Source organism: Scylla paramamosain, chromosome 23 (genome assembly GCF_035594125.1).
Source record: "Scylla paramamosain isolate STU-SP2022 chromosome 23, ASM3559412v1, whole genome shotgun sequence".
Classification (NCBI taxonomy): Eukaryota; Metazoa; Arthropoda; class Malacostraca; order Decapoda; family Portunidae; genus Scylla; species Scylla paramamosain.
Window position 1 is genome coordinate 8,284,045 of NC_087173.1, and position 16,441 is coordinate 8,300,485.

The 16,441-nt window shown below is 45.1% G+C and overlaps 1 protein-coding gene across 4 annotated transcripts in view; it reads left to right on the forward strand.

The window, feature by feature from the left end:
• The window catches only part of LOC135112098 (dipeptidase 1-like), a 155,628-nt gene that overhangs the window by 89,098 nt on the left and 50,089 nt on the right, over positions 1–16,441 (forward strand). For all 4 annotated transcript variants that reach the window (XM_064026062.1, XM_064026063.1, XM_064026060.1 and 1 more), the window contains one exon: positions 737–1,257. In XM_064026062.1, the coding sequence (XP_063882132.1) occupies positions 847–1,257 (411 nt within the window). In that variant the 5' untranslated portion in view covers positions 737–846. The remainder of the gene's footprint in view (positions 1–736; positions 1,258–16,441) is intronic.

Consider the following 16,441-nt stretch of genomic DNA (forward strand, 5'->3'; position numbering starts at 1 on the left):
TGGTCCGGACGCCCTTGCCCTCACCTGCCGCCCCTCGCCTCGTCCCCACACCTGTACTGCCTGTCCTCACACTCACCTGTCTGGCTTGTTATCATTTGTATCTGTTCTCTCTTTCCATCTTTGTTCCTTCCCCTGTTCATCCTCGTCTCTCTCTTCTCTTCCATCTTTCTCCTTTCTACCCCTCTTCTTCATCCCTCGCTACCTCCCTCCCTCCTCTCAACCTGTCTACAAGTCGCTTGTCAAAACATTTTCCGCAGCGTGCTCAACACCATTCTCTGAAACGAGTCTATTTCTCACCTCCAGTGCTCACCTCACCAGACGCTCTGTGCCTCACTCTTGTTAGGGAATGTGTTGCGCAGCGCCTCCCTCAACGAGCCTCCCCGCTCCTGCCTCAGCCGTGCGGGGCGTGGCAAGCGTCTCGTAAACACCAGAGTTTACTGTTGATTTCACCGTGTTTCCCACGGGAATCAGATATGCAGATGAGGAACTAAGGGCTTGTTTATTGTCGGGGGAGGCGTCCCTTGGCGGCGTGAGGAGGCCCAGCAGGTCTGTAGCTTTAAGGTGTTTCAGGTCAGTGGGTCAGGAGGCCCCGCGCGGCGACCAAGACATTCCCTGACGCGTTTCACACCCCGCGTCCCGCGCCTCGCTTCCCCCTGCTGTTTGTCACGCTGCGCTGCGACCTGTACGTTCTTTTATGTTTATGCGTGTTTTTTTTTTTTTTGTGCACGAACTTCAGATCACGTTGAGCTGGGGAAGGCGTGTGATGGCGGGATCGGCACGCGTGCGGCGGCCAGGCTGGCGGCGGCGGCGGCCGGCGGTGTCCGGGTAGCGGTGGCTGCCGCCGGGATGCGCCGCAGCCGCAGCTTCTGCATGAAGGGAGAGCAGCAGGAGCAGCAGCAGCATAACCAGCCGTGCCAGTCGCTTGCCTGCGGAGGCGCGTCTTATTGTGACCAGGACCGCCCCGCCCCGCACACCTCCCGTTACAACGTGGAAGTGTGCGGCGCCACGCCCTCTAGGTCGGCCTACGGACGCGCCGTGACCCCCTGGAGCGACGGGCGCGGGCGCGGGGCGGGGTCATCCCAGAGCGTATCGGTGACCTTGTGCAGCGGCACCGCGGAGACCGGCCTGGGGCCTCTCGACCCCCTGCTGCCCTCTCTCCCGCCGGACCTGGAGGAACACCTCAGGACCTGCCGCTGCACCTGCAACCACATGGGCTTCGGGAACGTGCGGACCAGGAGCGCATCGCACCACTCCTCGGTAGGTGGCCTAGTGTTGGCTGTCTGTTTTGTGTGTTCGTCCATAGCCTACGTCTGTCCGTCCGATCGCCCGTATCTCTCTCTCTCTCTCTCTCTCTCTCTCTCTCTCTCTCTCTCTCTCTCTCTCTCTCTCTCTCTCTCTCTCTCTCTCTCTCTCTCTCTCTCTCTCTCTCACCGCGTCATGAGTGTTTTAGGGTGATTTCCCCCCGCGGCGTGGCGGCGCCGCCCCCGCGCCCCAGGACTGCCATCCGACGCCCGCTTTAGGAGCGCCACACGGAGTTATCTATTTATACACTCTAAAGGTGACAACACGGCAGGCAGGCCTCGCCACACGTCATCACTTACACCCCAACAAACAATAAAGGCATGAGCTCAAATTTTAATCAACGGGACTTGCAACATAACATGAAAACAATTAAGGAAGAATCAGCCCGTCACGTTCCAATCAGTGGACTCGTTGTAGCGCAAAATAATTAAAAGCATCGCGTAGCCTTTATGTAAATGTCAACGTCAATCGTGTGGGAAATGTAATACAGCCAAATGAACAAATGATCTTTTCATATTGCTCTTTTTCTTTTTTTTTTTTTATGGCTAGCATTTACTACCTGTGGCGGCGCCATGAATACCCGGGATTAGGGAAGGCAGTGGCGAGCCTCTCCTGATGGCGTGGTAGGGGGGATGGACCTGGAGGGAGGATCAGGAGCTGTGTTAGTTGTAATACTGTAGTAGTAGTAGTAGTAGTAGTAGTAGTAGTAGTAGTAGTAGTAGTAGTAGTAGTAATAGTAGTTGTAGTAATAGTAGTAGCAGTAGCAGTAGTAGTAGTAGTAGTAGTAGTAGTAGTAGTAGTAATAGTAGTTGTAGTAATAGTAGTAGCAGTAGCAGTAGTAGTAGAAGTAGAATAAAACGAATTCTTGTGACCCTTTACACCACCACCATCACAATTTTACTCTACAACATCTCCACCCTGACCACTCACCCACCTACACTAACCACCTCCATCTATTCGTGTTTGGGCAAAAGCTGCAGAAAAGTGGAAGAAGTTGGCGGCAGGAACACCATGAAAGAGACTTCGCCATGAGAAACTCCGGCCCCCACAGAGACAGGCATTGTAGGAAACCGTGAAGGGCGAGGGAGCGTCAGACAGCCTTCAGTTGCCCCCAGCGAGAGAGAGAGAGAGAGAGAGAGAGAGAGAGAGAGAGAGAGAGAGAGAGAGAGAGAGAGAGAGAGAGAGAGAAGTAGACGCTAGAGGAAGATATTTATGTCGAAAATAAGGGAAGATGCTTATGGAAAAAGGGAAATTAAAGGTGAAATGTTTCTGATGGTGGAAGCGAACGGGAGATTTATGAAAAGGATGTGGATGCTGAAATAGATATGGAATGATGGAGAGGGAAGAATATGGAAGAGTAGAAGTGAAGTGGAGGTGATGTAAAAGAGGTGAGGGAGGTGAAAAATGGAGCTTGAAGAAAAGGGAAAGAGAGTGAAAAAAAAAAGAAGACTTAGAAAGGAAAAAAAGAAAAATAGATACAAGGGTGAAATTCGTAGTTAGAAAAGTAAAAGTGAGAGGGAAAACGTAAAAGGAACAAGTGAAGGAAAGAGGTGGAAAGGGAGTACGACAAGAAAGAGGGAACAGCTAAAGGAAAAAAAAAGACAAGAAAGAAGTCTTATTGTGGGAGACTAGAGGAAAGTGAAGTCTAGGAAAATGGAAAAATGCGAAGAAGTTAGAGAGAGAGAGAGAGAGAGAGAGAGAGAGAGAGAGAGAGAGAGAGAGAGAAAGGAATATAGGCGGAGGAATATATGTCTGAGGAAGGAAGAAAGAGGGAGAGGAGGAAAGGGAAATTACGCATTACGAGGGAAGGAAAGGAAAGGAAGGAGGAGGAAGAGGATGTAATACACTCACCAACGAAAAAAAATTAAGGGATTGATGGAAGGAAAAGAGAAAGAGGGATTTTTACGACAGAAAAAGGGAGGAGAGGAGTGAAAGAGGAGGTACGGTATGCTGTAACGTAAAGAAAAATAAAATAAGGTAAGGAAGAAGGGAGGAAACGACAAGATAAAAAAAAAAGCGAAATTAATGGAAATGAAGCTAATTCTAAAATAAGGAAGGAAAAGGCGTTAAGGAAAATGTTAAATAAGCAGGAGTAAAGCGAAGCAAATGCACATGGAAGGGAAGGAAAAGGAAAAGATAAATTAAAGGAAAAACTTGTCTAAAAGGAACAGTGTAAGTAGAGAGAGAGAGAGTTAGAAATTATGATATAGATAGAGAGGAAGGAAGAGACAGACAACAACGTAACCACACACACACACACACACACACACACACACACACACACACACACACACACACACACACACACACACACACACACACACACACACACACACACACACACACACACACACACACAGCCATTAATGGGAAGCACGTCAGACAACCTCAATAGTCCCCAAATTAATGCGGACCTGACTGGCTCGTCCCCCTCTGCACCTTCTTCGCCGTCCCCTTCAGGAGAACCTTGGCCTCCCTCAGTGCCCTTCAGCCTCGCTCCCTGATGGGCTCTTGGGGGACGTCCGCCGAAGTTCACACAAGCCGTAGCCCTTGGTCGATATTAGGGTTTGTCTGGCTGTTTGTCCTGGTGGTGGTGGTGGTGGTGGTTGAAGAGAGGTCAGTTATTGATAGAATGTGAAGGGAATATAAGAGGGAAGAGGAAGAGAGGTAGGGAAAGAAAGAAGAGTGTGATAGGAGGTGATAGGGTGATGGTGGTGGTGGTGGTGAGTTTGGGTACATGGGGCTTGTGATTTTGGTAGATTTGGTTGGAATGTTAGTAGATTTTGTTATTTGTGTTTCCTGCAAAAGTATGCGTGTTTTTCCGGCTTGTTTGGTAATGCCTAGATTGTTGTTGTAGTTGCTGTCGTTGTTATTGTGCTCGTGTTGTTGTTGTTGTTGTTGCTGTTGATGATGTTATTGTTGTGGTCGCATGGTTGTTGTTGTTGTTGTTGTTGTTGTTGTATCGTTGTTGTTGTTGTCGTTGCCGTTGTTGTTGTGGTGGTGGGTAAACTTAGATCCTGATTTCCAAATGTTTCGGTGTTTAGGCTGCTTCTGTGATTCAAGTGATAGTTTAACAAGGCCTATGTACCGTCTGAGCGGAAAGGCCCCAATAAGAACACTGCCAATATTCTTTGCCCTTGAAAACAATCATAATGAGAACCACCCCAATAAGAACAGTGTGTTGAAGAATGCGTGCCTCACTTGTTTCGTTATTGGTCGGTTATCGTCGCCCTATTAAACTGTCTGCCCGAATCATTTCTGGCCATTTCAGGAATTTTGCTAAGATTAATTTGTCATCGCGTGGCGCCTTTCTTGGTGTCTTGCCTCAGCTTCTCTCTCTCTTTTTTTTTTTTTTAAGTGAAATTTAAGAAAAGACGGTTTTTCATCTCGATTTTCTAAGAGCTGAAAGAATTACTTATGGTTCGTTGTTTGGCTGAATTGTGGGGCGATGGTGGTGGTGGTGGTAGCGACGACGGCGGCGGCGGTGGTGGTGGTGGTGGTGGTAGTGGTGGTGGTGGTGGTCGTGGTGGTGGTGGTGGTGGTAGTGGTGGTCGTGGTGGTGGTAGTGGTGGTAGTGGTGGTCGTGGTGGTGGTAGTGGTGGTAGTTGTGATAATGGAGTACCTCGTGTTTTTGTTCCTTATATTCGGTATTGTACATTCCATTAGTGTAGTATTTAATAGACAAGCCTGGGTATCCCTTTCGTTATATTCGGCTTTATTTGATCTGCGTGTAATCATGTAAGTGGATGAGATACAGTAATGTGTGTGTGTGTGTGTGTGTGTGTGTGTGTGTGTGTGTGTGTGTGTGTGTGTGTGTGTGTGTGTGTGTGTATGCCCACGGTCGTCTGCTGGTTTCGCGACACAGCCAACCGTTCCACTGCCGAAAGTCAGAGCCCATAGTGACCGATCTTTGGGTAGGACCGAGACCACTCACAGCGAGGCCACAACCCCTCGGCTTACGTCCCTCACCTACTTCTGGTGAACAGCGTCCACACACTAAGAGGTTCGCCCCTGTGCCTCGCCGCGCCCGTGACTCAATCCATGCCTTCTCCAACATGAGCCGAGCGTGCTGACCACTACACTACGCGGCGTGTGTGTGTGTGTGTGTGTGTGTTAGGAAGAGAGAGAGAGAGAGAGAGAGAGAGAGAGAGAGAGAGAGAGAGAGAGAGAGAGAGAGAGAGAGAGAGAGAGGTGGAAGGGAAGAGAGAGGTAAGTGGTGGAAGAATGTTCATGTAGCAAAGCTGTGGTGCAGTGGTGGTGGAAGAGGGAGAAGGGAAGGAGAAGAAAACCCCCGATAACTTCCACTAGACCTTATTGAAAGTAGTCAGGGTAAGACGAGACATTTGAGAGTGTGTTCCCTAGAGCCATCACACTAAATGTCCAAAGGTTAGCCACGCCGGGGAGACTTACCATGGACTCAACATTCTGCAGACCATCCACACGACGAGTACTGCCTTCTCCTTCATTCAAGCAAGATCTGTATGACTCTTTTAACGAGCCCTCTGACAATGAAAGAAATCTTAAAACTTTCCTCGGGACTGTAAAATATTTCATGGACGGAATAAACTCGTAAAGGCCGTCACGTAAATAATGAAGTGCCTCGCTTCTACGCAATAACTTGTGCTGTCACTGATGTCTTTCGAAACTGTACTCTAAACTTGTCCCAGACTATTTTGTTATGCTTGAGGGGAAGCTAAAACTATACTCATAGGCATTAACGTACACTTCAGTAAGTAAAGTCAAGTAAAATAAGGCTTGAAAGAAGAGCAACAAATCCAGAACGGACGTATGTAAAGTAACAGTGAAACACTTTCAAGATAAGTTTATGTTAAGAGCGCTGAAGTATAGTTAAGCAAGAATACACTTAACTAAAGCGAAGAAAAGTAACAATAAAAGAACTTTTCCTATTTACAGTACGGACAACACTTTCATTTCAAGCTGAACTTAGCAAAGCAACATCTCTGAAGCACCAGAATTAGAGGTGACTGGCTCCGCTGCAAGGCGCGGCTCGCGGCGTGGATGTGGCGAGTGCGAGTCTGTTGTCCTAAACGTGCGGACGCGCTGGTTCCACTACTTTTGTCAGGCTGCAGTGGAAGCTGTGGCTTTCAAGGGTGTTTTCGTGATCTGTTGGTAATTTAACATCGATTCTGCACCATTAACAGAAAAATAATCAAAGACAAACCTTTGAAAGTCGCAATGAGAAAATAAAGCATTTAAATATACGGGTCGTGTCTCACAGGAGCTCCTCGATGGGAGAGGCAATGTTCACCGAGCGTTGCAGAATGTAACTCAGTGTCCCAAGTGCCAACATTTCTACGTTAATCTGTGTTTGCATAAATGTTTTATTCGTCACTGCGTGTTGTAAGTTGATAAAATTATAAAACTTAAATCACAAAATAATATCTACTAAGACGTGAAATTAGTGCACTGATAACATATAATAAAACTAATCATGTTGTAAAACAATAAAAGCAACATTGCGACAAATAAAACATGACGAGTCAGGCGAAGCAGTAAAAACAAATGCAGATAGAGCTTTTTGAATAAAACCTTAAAATATTAAAGAAAGTAAATATACACATACATGTCGATCAGGACACACCTGCTATTAAGTCAGTGTTGTAGTCCAGGTGACGTGAGCCGTTTTAATGTTTTAGTTGTCCTCTGTCACCACTGAGAGCGGTTTATGAATGTTTGCATGGGCAGAAAAAAAAAGCGAGACAACTGTTTTCTTCTTTTTCCCTCTTCTTCTTCTTCTTCTTCTTCTTCTTCTTCTTTTTCTTCTTCTTCTTCTTCTTCTTCTTCTTCTTCTTCTCCTTCTTCCTCTACCTCTTTTTACGCTATAGAACTTATTTACGAGACTAGTGCAAAAAAAAAAAAACAATGTCTAAAACGTCACAGGTGATTATGAAAACAAAAACAGAAAAAATCTAACCAACGAAGGGATGAAGGAAGTTGTGACGTCGTATTTTAGGTGACTGAGAACCTGCCAGGTGTTCTCCCTCGCCAGGTATAAATCAGAACCATCGAGCGCCAGGCACTGAGAATCGCCCACTTCCCCTTCCCCACCCAGTTCCCCGCCCTCCCTGCTGAGTGGAGTGTGGAGTGGAGCAGATGATGTGGTGAAGTGGAAAGTAAAATATTGTTCTTTAAGAGGTGTGGTCAGTTTAGGCGGAGTGATGTGGAGTAGAGTGGAGTGGAAGTTGACGTGAAGTGGAAGATGAAGTGGTGTTTTGTAGATTTGTGGTCAATTTGGGTGAAGAGATGTGGAGGAGTAGAGTGGAGGTTGACGTGAAGTGGAAGATGAAGTGGTGTTCTGTAGGTGTTGTAGTAATTTTTTCAAGTGGAATGATGTGGAACAGTGTACTGGAAGTTGACTGGAATGATGATATTTAGATAGAACGAAGTGGAAAAGAATACTGGAAATTAGACTGGTAACTTTACAGGTGGAGCGAAGTGAAGGGAGACGTGATACAACCCCAAAGTGGAACAGAAAGAGGAATCATCAAATCAAGTAAACAGTGGAAGCCCAAAGTGGAATGATAACCTTTTAAGTGGAACGAAATAGGGAATAACAACACATTATTAAAATAAGTAGAACATTTGTAGGTAGAATAAAGCAGAGAATAATAAAGAAAAAGCGAAACATTAAAATAAACAGCAAAAAAAAAAAAAAGCAAGGTGGAACAGTATCTCGAGGTGGAATGAAGTGGAGGTCACCTTAAAATGAGCTGCAGGTGGAGTGAGGGCAGCGCGGTGTCCCCTACCAGACAAAATATGAGGCAGGTGGTCCGCCCCACGAATCACCTGCATTTTCATGATCAGGGAAGATTTAGTAACGGAATTATACAGGTGGCGGCGTGATGCAGCGCGGCCAGGTGTGCTATTAGTGGGCGGCGTGGCCATAAGGCAACACCGCAAGTATGACATTCCGGGGCGCCAGGGACACGTGCAGAGAGAAAGAGAAAGAGAGGGGGAGTGGGGGCGGGGGGCGGCGGGCGGGCTACGCGAGTGAACATAAATGGAAATGACGAGTGACTGCAGACTCGAATGGAAAATAATATAAAGTGAAGGAAAATTAAAAAAAAAAAAAGTTGTATATGGAGTTTTAAGTGTAGATGTTTATATTTTAGGAGTATACACGATGATTATCCACGTTATTGTTTGTTTATTATTGTTATTATTATTGTTTTTGTTGTTGCTGTTGTTGTTGTTAGTCGTAGCAATAGCAGTTGTTTCATTGTTGTTGTTATTGTTAGTAATAATAGTTGTTGCTCTTGTTATTAGTAGTTGTTGTTGTTATTGTTGCAGTGGCATTATTTCCCATTGCTTATTCCCATCATTCCCTGAAAATAACAAAGCCAGCAGGAAGAGGAGGGGGAAGAAGAGGAAGATGACTAAAACCAAACCGAAGGAAGGAAAGGTAAAAGTACGTAGACTCACACGGTAGAGAAATAAAAAGGGAAGAGGAAAACATGGAAAAGAGTGAGAGGAGAGAGTAAAGGGGAGAGTGAGAGTCATGACGAGGGACCACACCTCAATACTCTCCCTCAGCACTGACTTATGGCGCCATTATTAACTGACCTCACCAGACTGCCGGGGCGCCTTGACTGATGGACTCTCTCTCTCTCTCTCTCTCTCTCTCTCTCTCTCTCTCTCTCTCTCTCTCTCTCTCTCTCTCTCTGATGGAAAGGTTTTTGAGATTAACTGATACGATATGCCTTAAAATAACCACGGTATTATTAGTATTAGATAGTGGTGATAGTAGTAGTAGTAGTAGTAGTAATGGCAGCAGCTGTGGTAGTAAAAATAGTAGCAAAATCAGCATATGCAGTCGTAGTAGTAGTAAGTAGTAGTAGTAGTAGTAGAAGTAGTAGTAGTAGTAGTAGTAGTAGTAGTATCCAATCATGTGCTATTTTATTTATTTTATGCCTAGTTTCCTCTCCATCTATTACTTCATTTACTTCATTTTTCCTTCCCTCCCTCCTTCATTTCCCTTCCTCCTCCCCCTTCCGCCATCTATCCTCCTCATTTTTCCCTCCCTCCCTCCTACATTTTCTTCCCCCAATCTCCTCCATCTACCTCCCTCATTTTTCCCTCCTTCATTTCCCTCTCCCTTCCTTCATCTCTCCCTACTACCTCTTTCATCTCTTCCAAACCTTCTTCCGGATCCCTTCTTACATCCCCCTCTCCTTTTCCCTCTATCTCTCCCTGCCATATCCTTCATTCCTCCCTTACCTCCCTCTCGTTGCTATGAATGTCTCCCTTCCCTCTCTCCTTTTTCTCCCTTTTTCCTTCCTAGCTATAATTCTCTCCCTCTCCCTTTCACATTCTTTTTCTCGTTCCCTATACCTTCTCCATCTCCCTCCCCCTTCCCTCCTTCCATCTTCGCCCTCCCCTTCTACAATGTTTCCCCACTTACTTCCCCATCACCTCCCTTCCTCCCATCTCTTCTCTTCCTCACCTTCTCTTCCTCCCTCTTATGTATGATTTCTCCCCTCCCTCCCACCTTTTCTCCTTTGCCTTTTATGAATGTGTCCCACCTGTACCTCTCCCTACCCCCCTCTCGCTCCCCCTCTCCCTCCCTCTCCTCTCCTCCCCTCTCACATTATCCTGATAGAGAGTCCATTGATACCAATTTACCAAAGTCTTCTCAAACGGTCGGCAAATATTTCAGAGGAGCCGTGGACGAAATTTTCAGTCCTTAGTCTTGAGGGAATCTTCAAAAATGATTCTCAGGTTGACGAGAGAGAGAGAGAGAGAGAGAGAGAGAGAGAGAGAGAGAGAGAGAGAGAGAGAGAGAGATTTAAAAACCGTCCCCAACTTTGAATATTATTTAGTAACACGACACTCCTCCTCCTCCTCCTCCTCCTCCTCCTCCTCCTCCTCCTCCTCCTCCTCCATGTTCCTCCGACACGCCACTAGATGGAATTACTGGTGACCTGGTTGTGTTAGGACTTGGCTTTGCTTGGAACTGACCCCTCCTCCTCCTCATCCTCCTCCTCATCCTCCTCCTCCTCCTCTTCATCCTCCCCCTCCTCCTCCTCATTTAGTTTGAATGTCCGTAAAGCGACATTGGACATGGTTATATTAGAGTATTATGTTGTGTATCTCTCTCTCTCTCTCTCTCTCTCTCTCTCTCTCTCTCTCTCTCTCTCTCTCTCTCTCTCTCTCTCTCTCTCTCTCTCTCTCTCTCTCTCTCTCTCTCTCTCTCTCTCAAAAGCTTCTGGTGGTGATAACTTGTTAGTGGTGGTGGTTTTCTTCTTCTTCTTCTTCTTCTTCTTCTTCTTCTTCTTCTTCTTCTTCTTCTTCTTCTTCTTCTTCTTCTTCTTCTTCTTCTTCTTCTTCTTCTTCTTCTTCTTCTTCTTCTTCTTCTTCTTCTTCCTCCTCCTCCTCCTCCTCCTCCTCCTCCTCCTCCTCCTCCTCCTCCTCCTCCTCCTCCTCCTCCTCCTCCTCCTCCTCCTCCTCCTCCTCCTCCTCCTTCGCGTGGCGGTGATGGCTCTTTACTTTGTATCCACGAGTGCTTTTACAGACTCAGTGGGAAGAAAATAAAAGATGAGTGGAAAGTTTCATGTAGCAGTTTTGTTGGTGGTGGTAGTAGTAGTAGTAGTAGTAGTAGTAGTAGTAGTAGTAGTAGTAGTAGTGGTGGTGGTGGTGGTGGTAAGAGAAGTAGCAGTAGCAGTAGTAACCATAACTCTAACAACAAAGAAAAGCAAAATAAAAAGAAATGAGGTAACTTTTTATTTAGTTTGGTGCATTAGTGGTGTGCTTGGTGGTAGCGGAGCGGTGCCTCGCGTGACCCCCTCAAGGCGGCTCTGTTTACAAGTTGTTTTTGTTATTTTTTTTTAACGCACTTGGCTTTTTATCCTGACACTCGTGGCGGCATCCTAGGAGGGAGAGAGAGAGAAAGAGAGAGAGAAAGAGAGAGCGAGAGATGGGGGGAGAGGGAGGGCGAATTTCCTATATAAAAGCAAGCCTACCTGTATCTACCTATCATCCCTTTCCGTAAATTTGTCTAGCCATCTAAAGCTCCCTACTAACAACCTCTAACAACCTGATTGCTGAATATTCCCGTCATCCATCATTCTCTGTGAAGCGTTCGGAACTGCGGTTTGCTGTATTGACCAGAAAGCGATGAGATGCTGGGGTGCTGTGCTGCGTGGTGAAAAGATTGTGGTGAATCGTATAGAAATCCCTTCCTGATTCTGCTTTTCCACCTACCTACGGAAATCTGGGGATAATAATGATACTTTAAAGAAATCCATGAAATACTTTAAAATAGACTTATTATTACTATTAGTGGTAGTAATGGTTGTGATGGTGGTGGTACTGTTAGTGGTAGCAGTGGTTGTGATTGTGGTGGTACTATTAGTGGTAGCGATGGTTGTGATGGTGGTGATGGTGGCGGTACTATTAGTGGTAGCAGTGGTTGTGATGGTGGTGATGGTGGCAGTACTATTATTGGTAGCAGTGATTGTGGTATTTAGTGGTAGTTGTGGTGAGAGTGGTTTTAACAGCATTTGCAGCAGTAGCACCCCCTTCCTCCCTCCCTCCCTCCCACTCTCACTCTCTCTCTTCCCCCTTCTCCCACTCCACCTCCTACTCTCCCACTCTCTCTTTCAATACTTGTTGGTCTATATGAGGTCGTGTGTTCATAGTAATGGGTGAGTTTGTTATTTTTAATTGTTTTGCATTTGCACTCGGTGGGGAGTTTTACAGCCTCGTTAATGGCGGCCTGGGGGGGACGAGGGGGGAGGGGTAGGGGAGGTTCTCACGATAGTTTATTTGCTTTGCTTCTTTTTGTTTTTGTGGTTAGGAAGCCCACGAGGCGAAACACTGCCAGGGAATCAGTGCGCGCGGGACTTTTTGTTGTTATTTGTGTTGTTGCTGCCGCTGTTGTTGTTGTTGTTTTTGTTGTTTTTATTGTTGTTGTGTTTGTTGTTGTTGCTGCTGCTGCTGCTGTTGATGTCATTGTTGTTTTTCATAGTCATTTCATATTGTTATTATCATTACTACTACTACTACTACTACTACTACCAGTATTACTACTACTACTGTTATTATTACTACTGTTACTACTGATACTACTACTGCTACTATCATTATCATCCCCATCACCATCACCATTATCATCGCCATCATCACTATCCAAGCTTTCTCTAATTTTACCTTGAATTTAGGATGAAAGTTCTCCTTTTGTGCGTGTTCAGATTCGGAAGCACATTTACATGAATTTCCATCGAGTATTCTGCACGTGTCGATGCTGCTTGCCGTCACAGCAGCAGCAGCAGCAGCAGCGGCGGCGGCGGCCAGTGGTGTTCACTTGTTTTTAAATCGTGTAGCGCCCTTTGCGACTATTTTATGGGACGATGAATTGCAGCAGCTTTCGTTCATTATACAAAACATTTCCAATACTGTATAATACCACATAATGCACAGGTTTTGTGTGCGTATGTTTTCTTTCTTTTTTTTTTTTTTTTTTAGCAGCATTCAACTTTATTTTCAGCAACTTCCCTTAATTCCAAAACCCATTTTCCTGTTTCTTCCTTCCACTGATGACACACAACAATGCAAACGCATGTGAACACTCAAGCTTCTTCCATTAAAGGCTGCGGGAACTAATCAAAACAAGACGCGGAAGCTTTTCACAACACGTATTAGCCAGTAAAGGACAACAGGTCTACTAGCTTGTTCCTCCTTTGTGTTCTTTTCTGCACTCGTCCCATTTCCGCCGCTCATAAACTTCCCCCTCTTTGTATCCGCGCTTTTCCGGGATCCTCCTTTGACAGTCTTGATCGCGGCTCCTGGTGGCCTTACCCTGAGCTTTGCCGGACTATAGCTAGAGGGGACGCTGCCTGCATCGCCGGGGACACACCTGCCTAGCCATTCTTACCCATGATGGAGGGGTAGATGGCTGTGGTTTTGCAGCTATAAACAGAGACAGATGGAAAGTATGTTGGTTTTAAGAAGAATGTGAAGAATGAATGGGTTATTGAATACTTACTTATCTCAATTAGCCATTCTTCACTGTGACAGGTAGATTAATGTGGCTTTGCAGTTACGTTAATGGGCATTTCATTATAAAGAAAAACAAGTGTGATTTTCGATCGTTATATGAATCTCTTACCTACTCCTACGTGCCACAGAAAGGTGGATGGGTGTGATTCTGCACTTGCACAAAAAAGATCCAGAAATCACGTAGGTTTGAAGATGAATAAAAAAATAAATAAATAAATAAATAAATAAATAAAACGGGCTGACGAGATTAAAAATGCGAATGATGTGTGTGTGAGTGTGTGGTGCTTCGTCTGGACCACCACGTGTGCGGTTGCTGCCCTGATATCAGTGTACAGAGATAGATATAACCCGCCTGACTAACACTGAACTGAAAGATTACAAACCTCTTATATTGGAAGATTAATCTGGAAAAAAAAAACTAATGCAGGGTAAAAGAGACAAAAAAAAAGTTTATCCTATTAGTAAAAACTGTCCTTAGCTGTCCAAACTCGCTCGCTTATTTTGCGCCTAAAGTCACGTATGCCCACGAGTCAGGAGCCAATTAATGCCTGTACGCACGTGATACTCGCCAGGTTAATCCAGGTGAGCGCAGGTGTGTTAGGATTAATTGGTCAGGTGCAGTGTTTTTTTTTTTTTTCCCAGGTAGGCTTGTTTTGTTGAAGTCTTTAGTGATTTGCTTTTGTTGTTTGTTTTGTTTTTGGAAATTGCGTAGTGGTGTGATTATGTCTTTTGTTTTGTTGTTATTTGTTATTTATCTTTTTTTGTGTGTTCATTTTTTATTTATTTTTTTTTTTATTATTGTTGTGTTGCCCATTTTTTTCTTTCTCTGTTATTTCTTGCTCTGTCACATTTTTTTTTTTTTTCGTTCATTATTCGTTTCTCCCAAAATGAGCACCAAGCTAGTCACCACCCTCTCCTTCTCGTCTCTGCTCACCCTCTCAGTTTCTATCCATTATTTTCACCATCTCCAGTCTCCCCAGTTCTTGTTTCCCCAGTTTCTCTTCACCATACATTCCCGAATTAAACCCTTCACAACTCCCATCTTCCCCCATACCCACCATGCCTCCCCTTCCCCATTTCTCTTTGCCTTCATTGCGTCCATTCCTTAGCTCCCCTGCCCATACTTCTCCCCACTGTATATTTTTTTTAATTAAAGCCCTCATTCCCCTTCCATTCCTATCAGCTGTCTTCTCCCCCCTTCTCGTCAAAATATCATCTCCAGCTCCTTCTTTATCTCATTGAGGGATATTTTTTTGATCTTTAGGTGAAAAGTGAATGAGATCAAAGACAATTAAAAGGAAATGTACATCTTCATCTCTTTTTTTTTTTTTAATTCTCTCCTGTGCCTTTTTTCTTCTTTTACTTTCTGTCCCCCTCTCTCTCTCTCTCTCTCTCTCTCTCTCTCTCTCTCTCTCCTTCTCTCTCTCTCTCTCTCTCTCTCTCTCTCTCTCTCTCTCTCTCTCTCTCTTTTCCTTTCTCTCTCCCCTCTCTCGTGCCTTTTCTTTACGTACTTCATTTTTTTCTCCCTACTTCTTCTTCCTCTCTCCCCGTATTTTTCTTTCCTACTACATCCATCTTTCTACATCCTCCTTATTTATCTGTTTTCTCCTCTCCTTCCCTCTCCCTACTTTTTTTTTCTTTATGTCCCGGAATTCATGCACGATCCCGCTCTCTTCTCCCTCTCTCTCCCCTCTTCGTTTTTTACTCCACCTCTCCTCTCTCTCTCTCTCTCTCTCTCTCTCCTCTCTCTCTCTCTCTCTCTCTCTCTCTCTCTCTCTCTCTCCTCTCTCTCTCTCTCTCACCTGCGAAAGCGCCATATCGACACCTGTATCTGGTTCGTACTAATTGCGTCCAGCCTCAGGTGTTTCCCTTCCTGAGTTGGCACACCTTTTCAATTTTTTTCCCTCCCTCCTCCTCCTCCTCCTCTCTCCTCCTTGCCCAACCTCTTTTTAATCCACATTTTCCTCAATCTTAGCTCATATTCTCTCTCTCTCTCTCTCTCTCTCTCTCTCTCTCTCTCTCTCTCTCTCTCTCTCTCTCTCTCTCTCTCTCTCTCTCTCTCTCTCTCTCTCTCTCTCCACGCTTAATTTTCATTTTCAAATCCTGCTTCACTACTTCGTTTCATATTTTCCTCTCCCATTTTCTATTTCATCCTCTTTTTATCTCTTCATTATCTCCTTCTGTCTCTTCTCACTCATTACGTTCATCCTCCATCCCGTAATTGCAGAGAGAGAGAGAGAGGGGAAGAGAGAGAGAGAGAGAGAGAGAGAGAGAGAGAGAGAGAGAGAGAGAGAGAGAGAGAGGAATGAGTTGAAAGTCAAATTAAAGCCTGTAATGAGAGAGAGAGAGAGAGAGAGAGAGAGAGAGAGAGAGAGAGAGAGAGAGAGAGAGAGAGAGAGAGACGGGGGGGAACTAAGCCATAGACCACGTGAATTAATAAAATAGATAAAGCTAATATTAAGTTCTTGAAAACATGTATTTTTTTTTAGGAAATATTCTTTACCACTTATAATATGGAGAGATAGATCCTTCCTCCTCCTCCTCCTCCTCCTCCTCCTCCTCCTCCTCCTCCTCCTCCTCCTCCTCCTCCTCGGTCTCCCACAATCTACTAAATTCACCGGCGAAGGACTGGCTTTATTAATATTGATGGTTTATATTCTCTCTCTCTCTCTCTCTCTCTCTCTCTCTCTCTCTCTCTCTCTCTCTCTCTCTCTCTCTCTCTCTCTCTCTCTCTCTCTCTCTCTCTCTCTCTCTCTCTCTCTCTCTCTGCTCTCTCCGGCCGGCGGGGACGAGATGGAAGTGGACTGAATAGCAAATGGGGAACTGCAATAAACAAGTCAATTTATATACATTTTATACTCTGTGCCTCCTCCTCCTCCTCCTTCTCCTCCTCCTCCTCCTCCTCCTCCTCCTCCTCCTTCTCCTCCTCCTCCTCCTCCTCCAGAAAAAAAAAAAAAAAAAAAAAAAAAACATTTCATCCCCACCAAAACAGTTGATAAAAATGAGAGATCCACGTCTGATTATTAATTAGTGATATAGGTATTTGCAAATTCGTGGTTACTGAAAGAGAGAGAGAGAGAGAGAGAGAGAGAGAGAGAGAGAGAGAGAGAGAGAGAGAGGG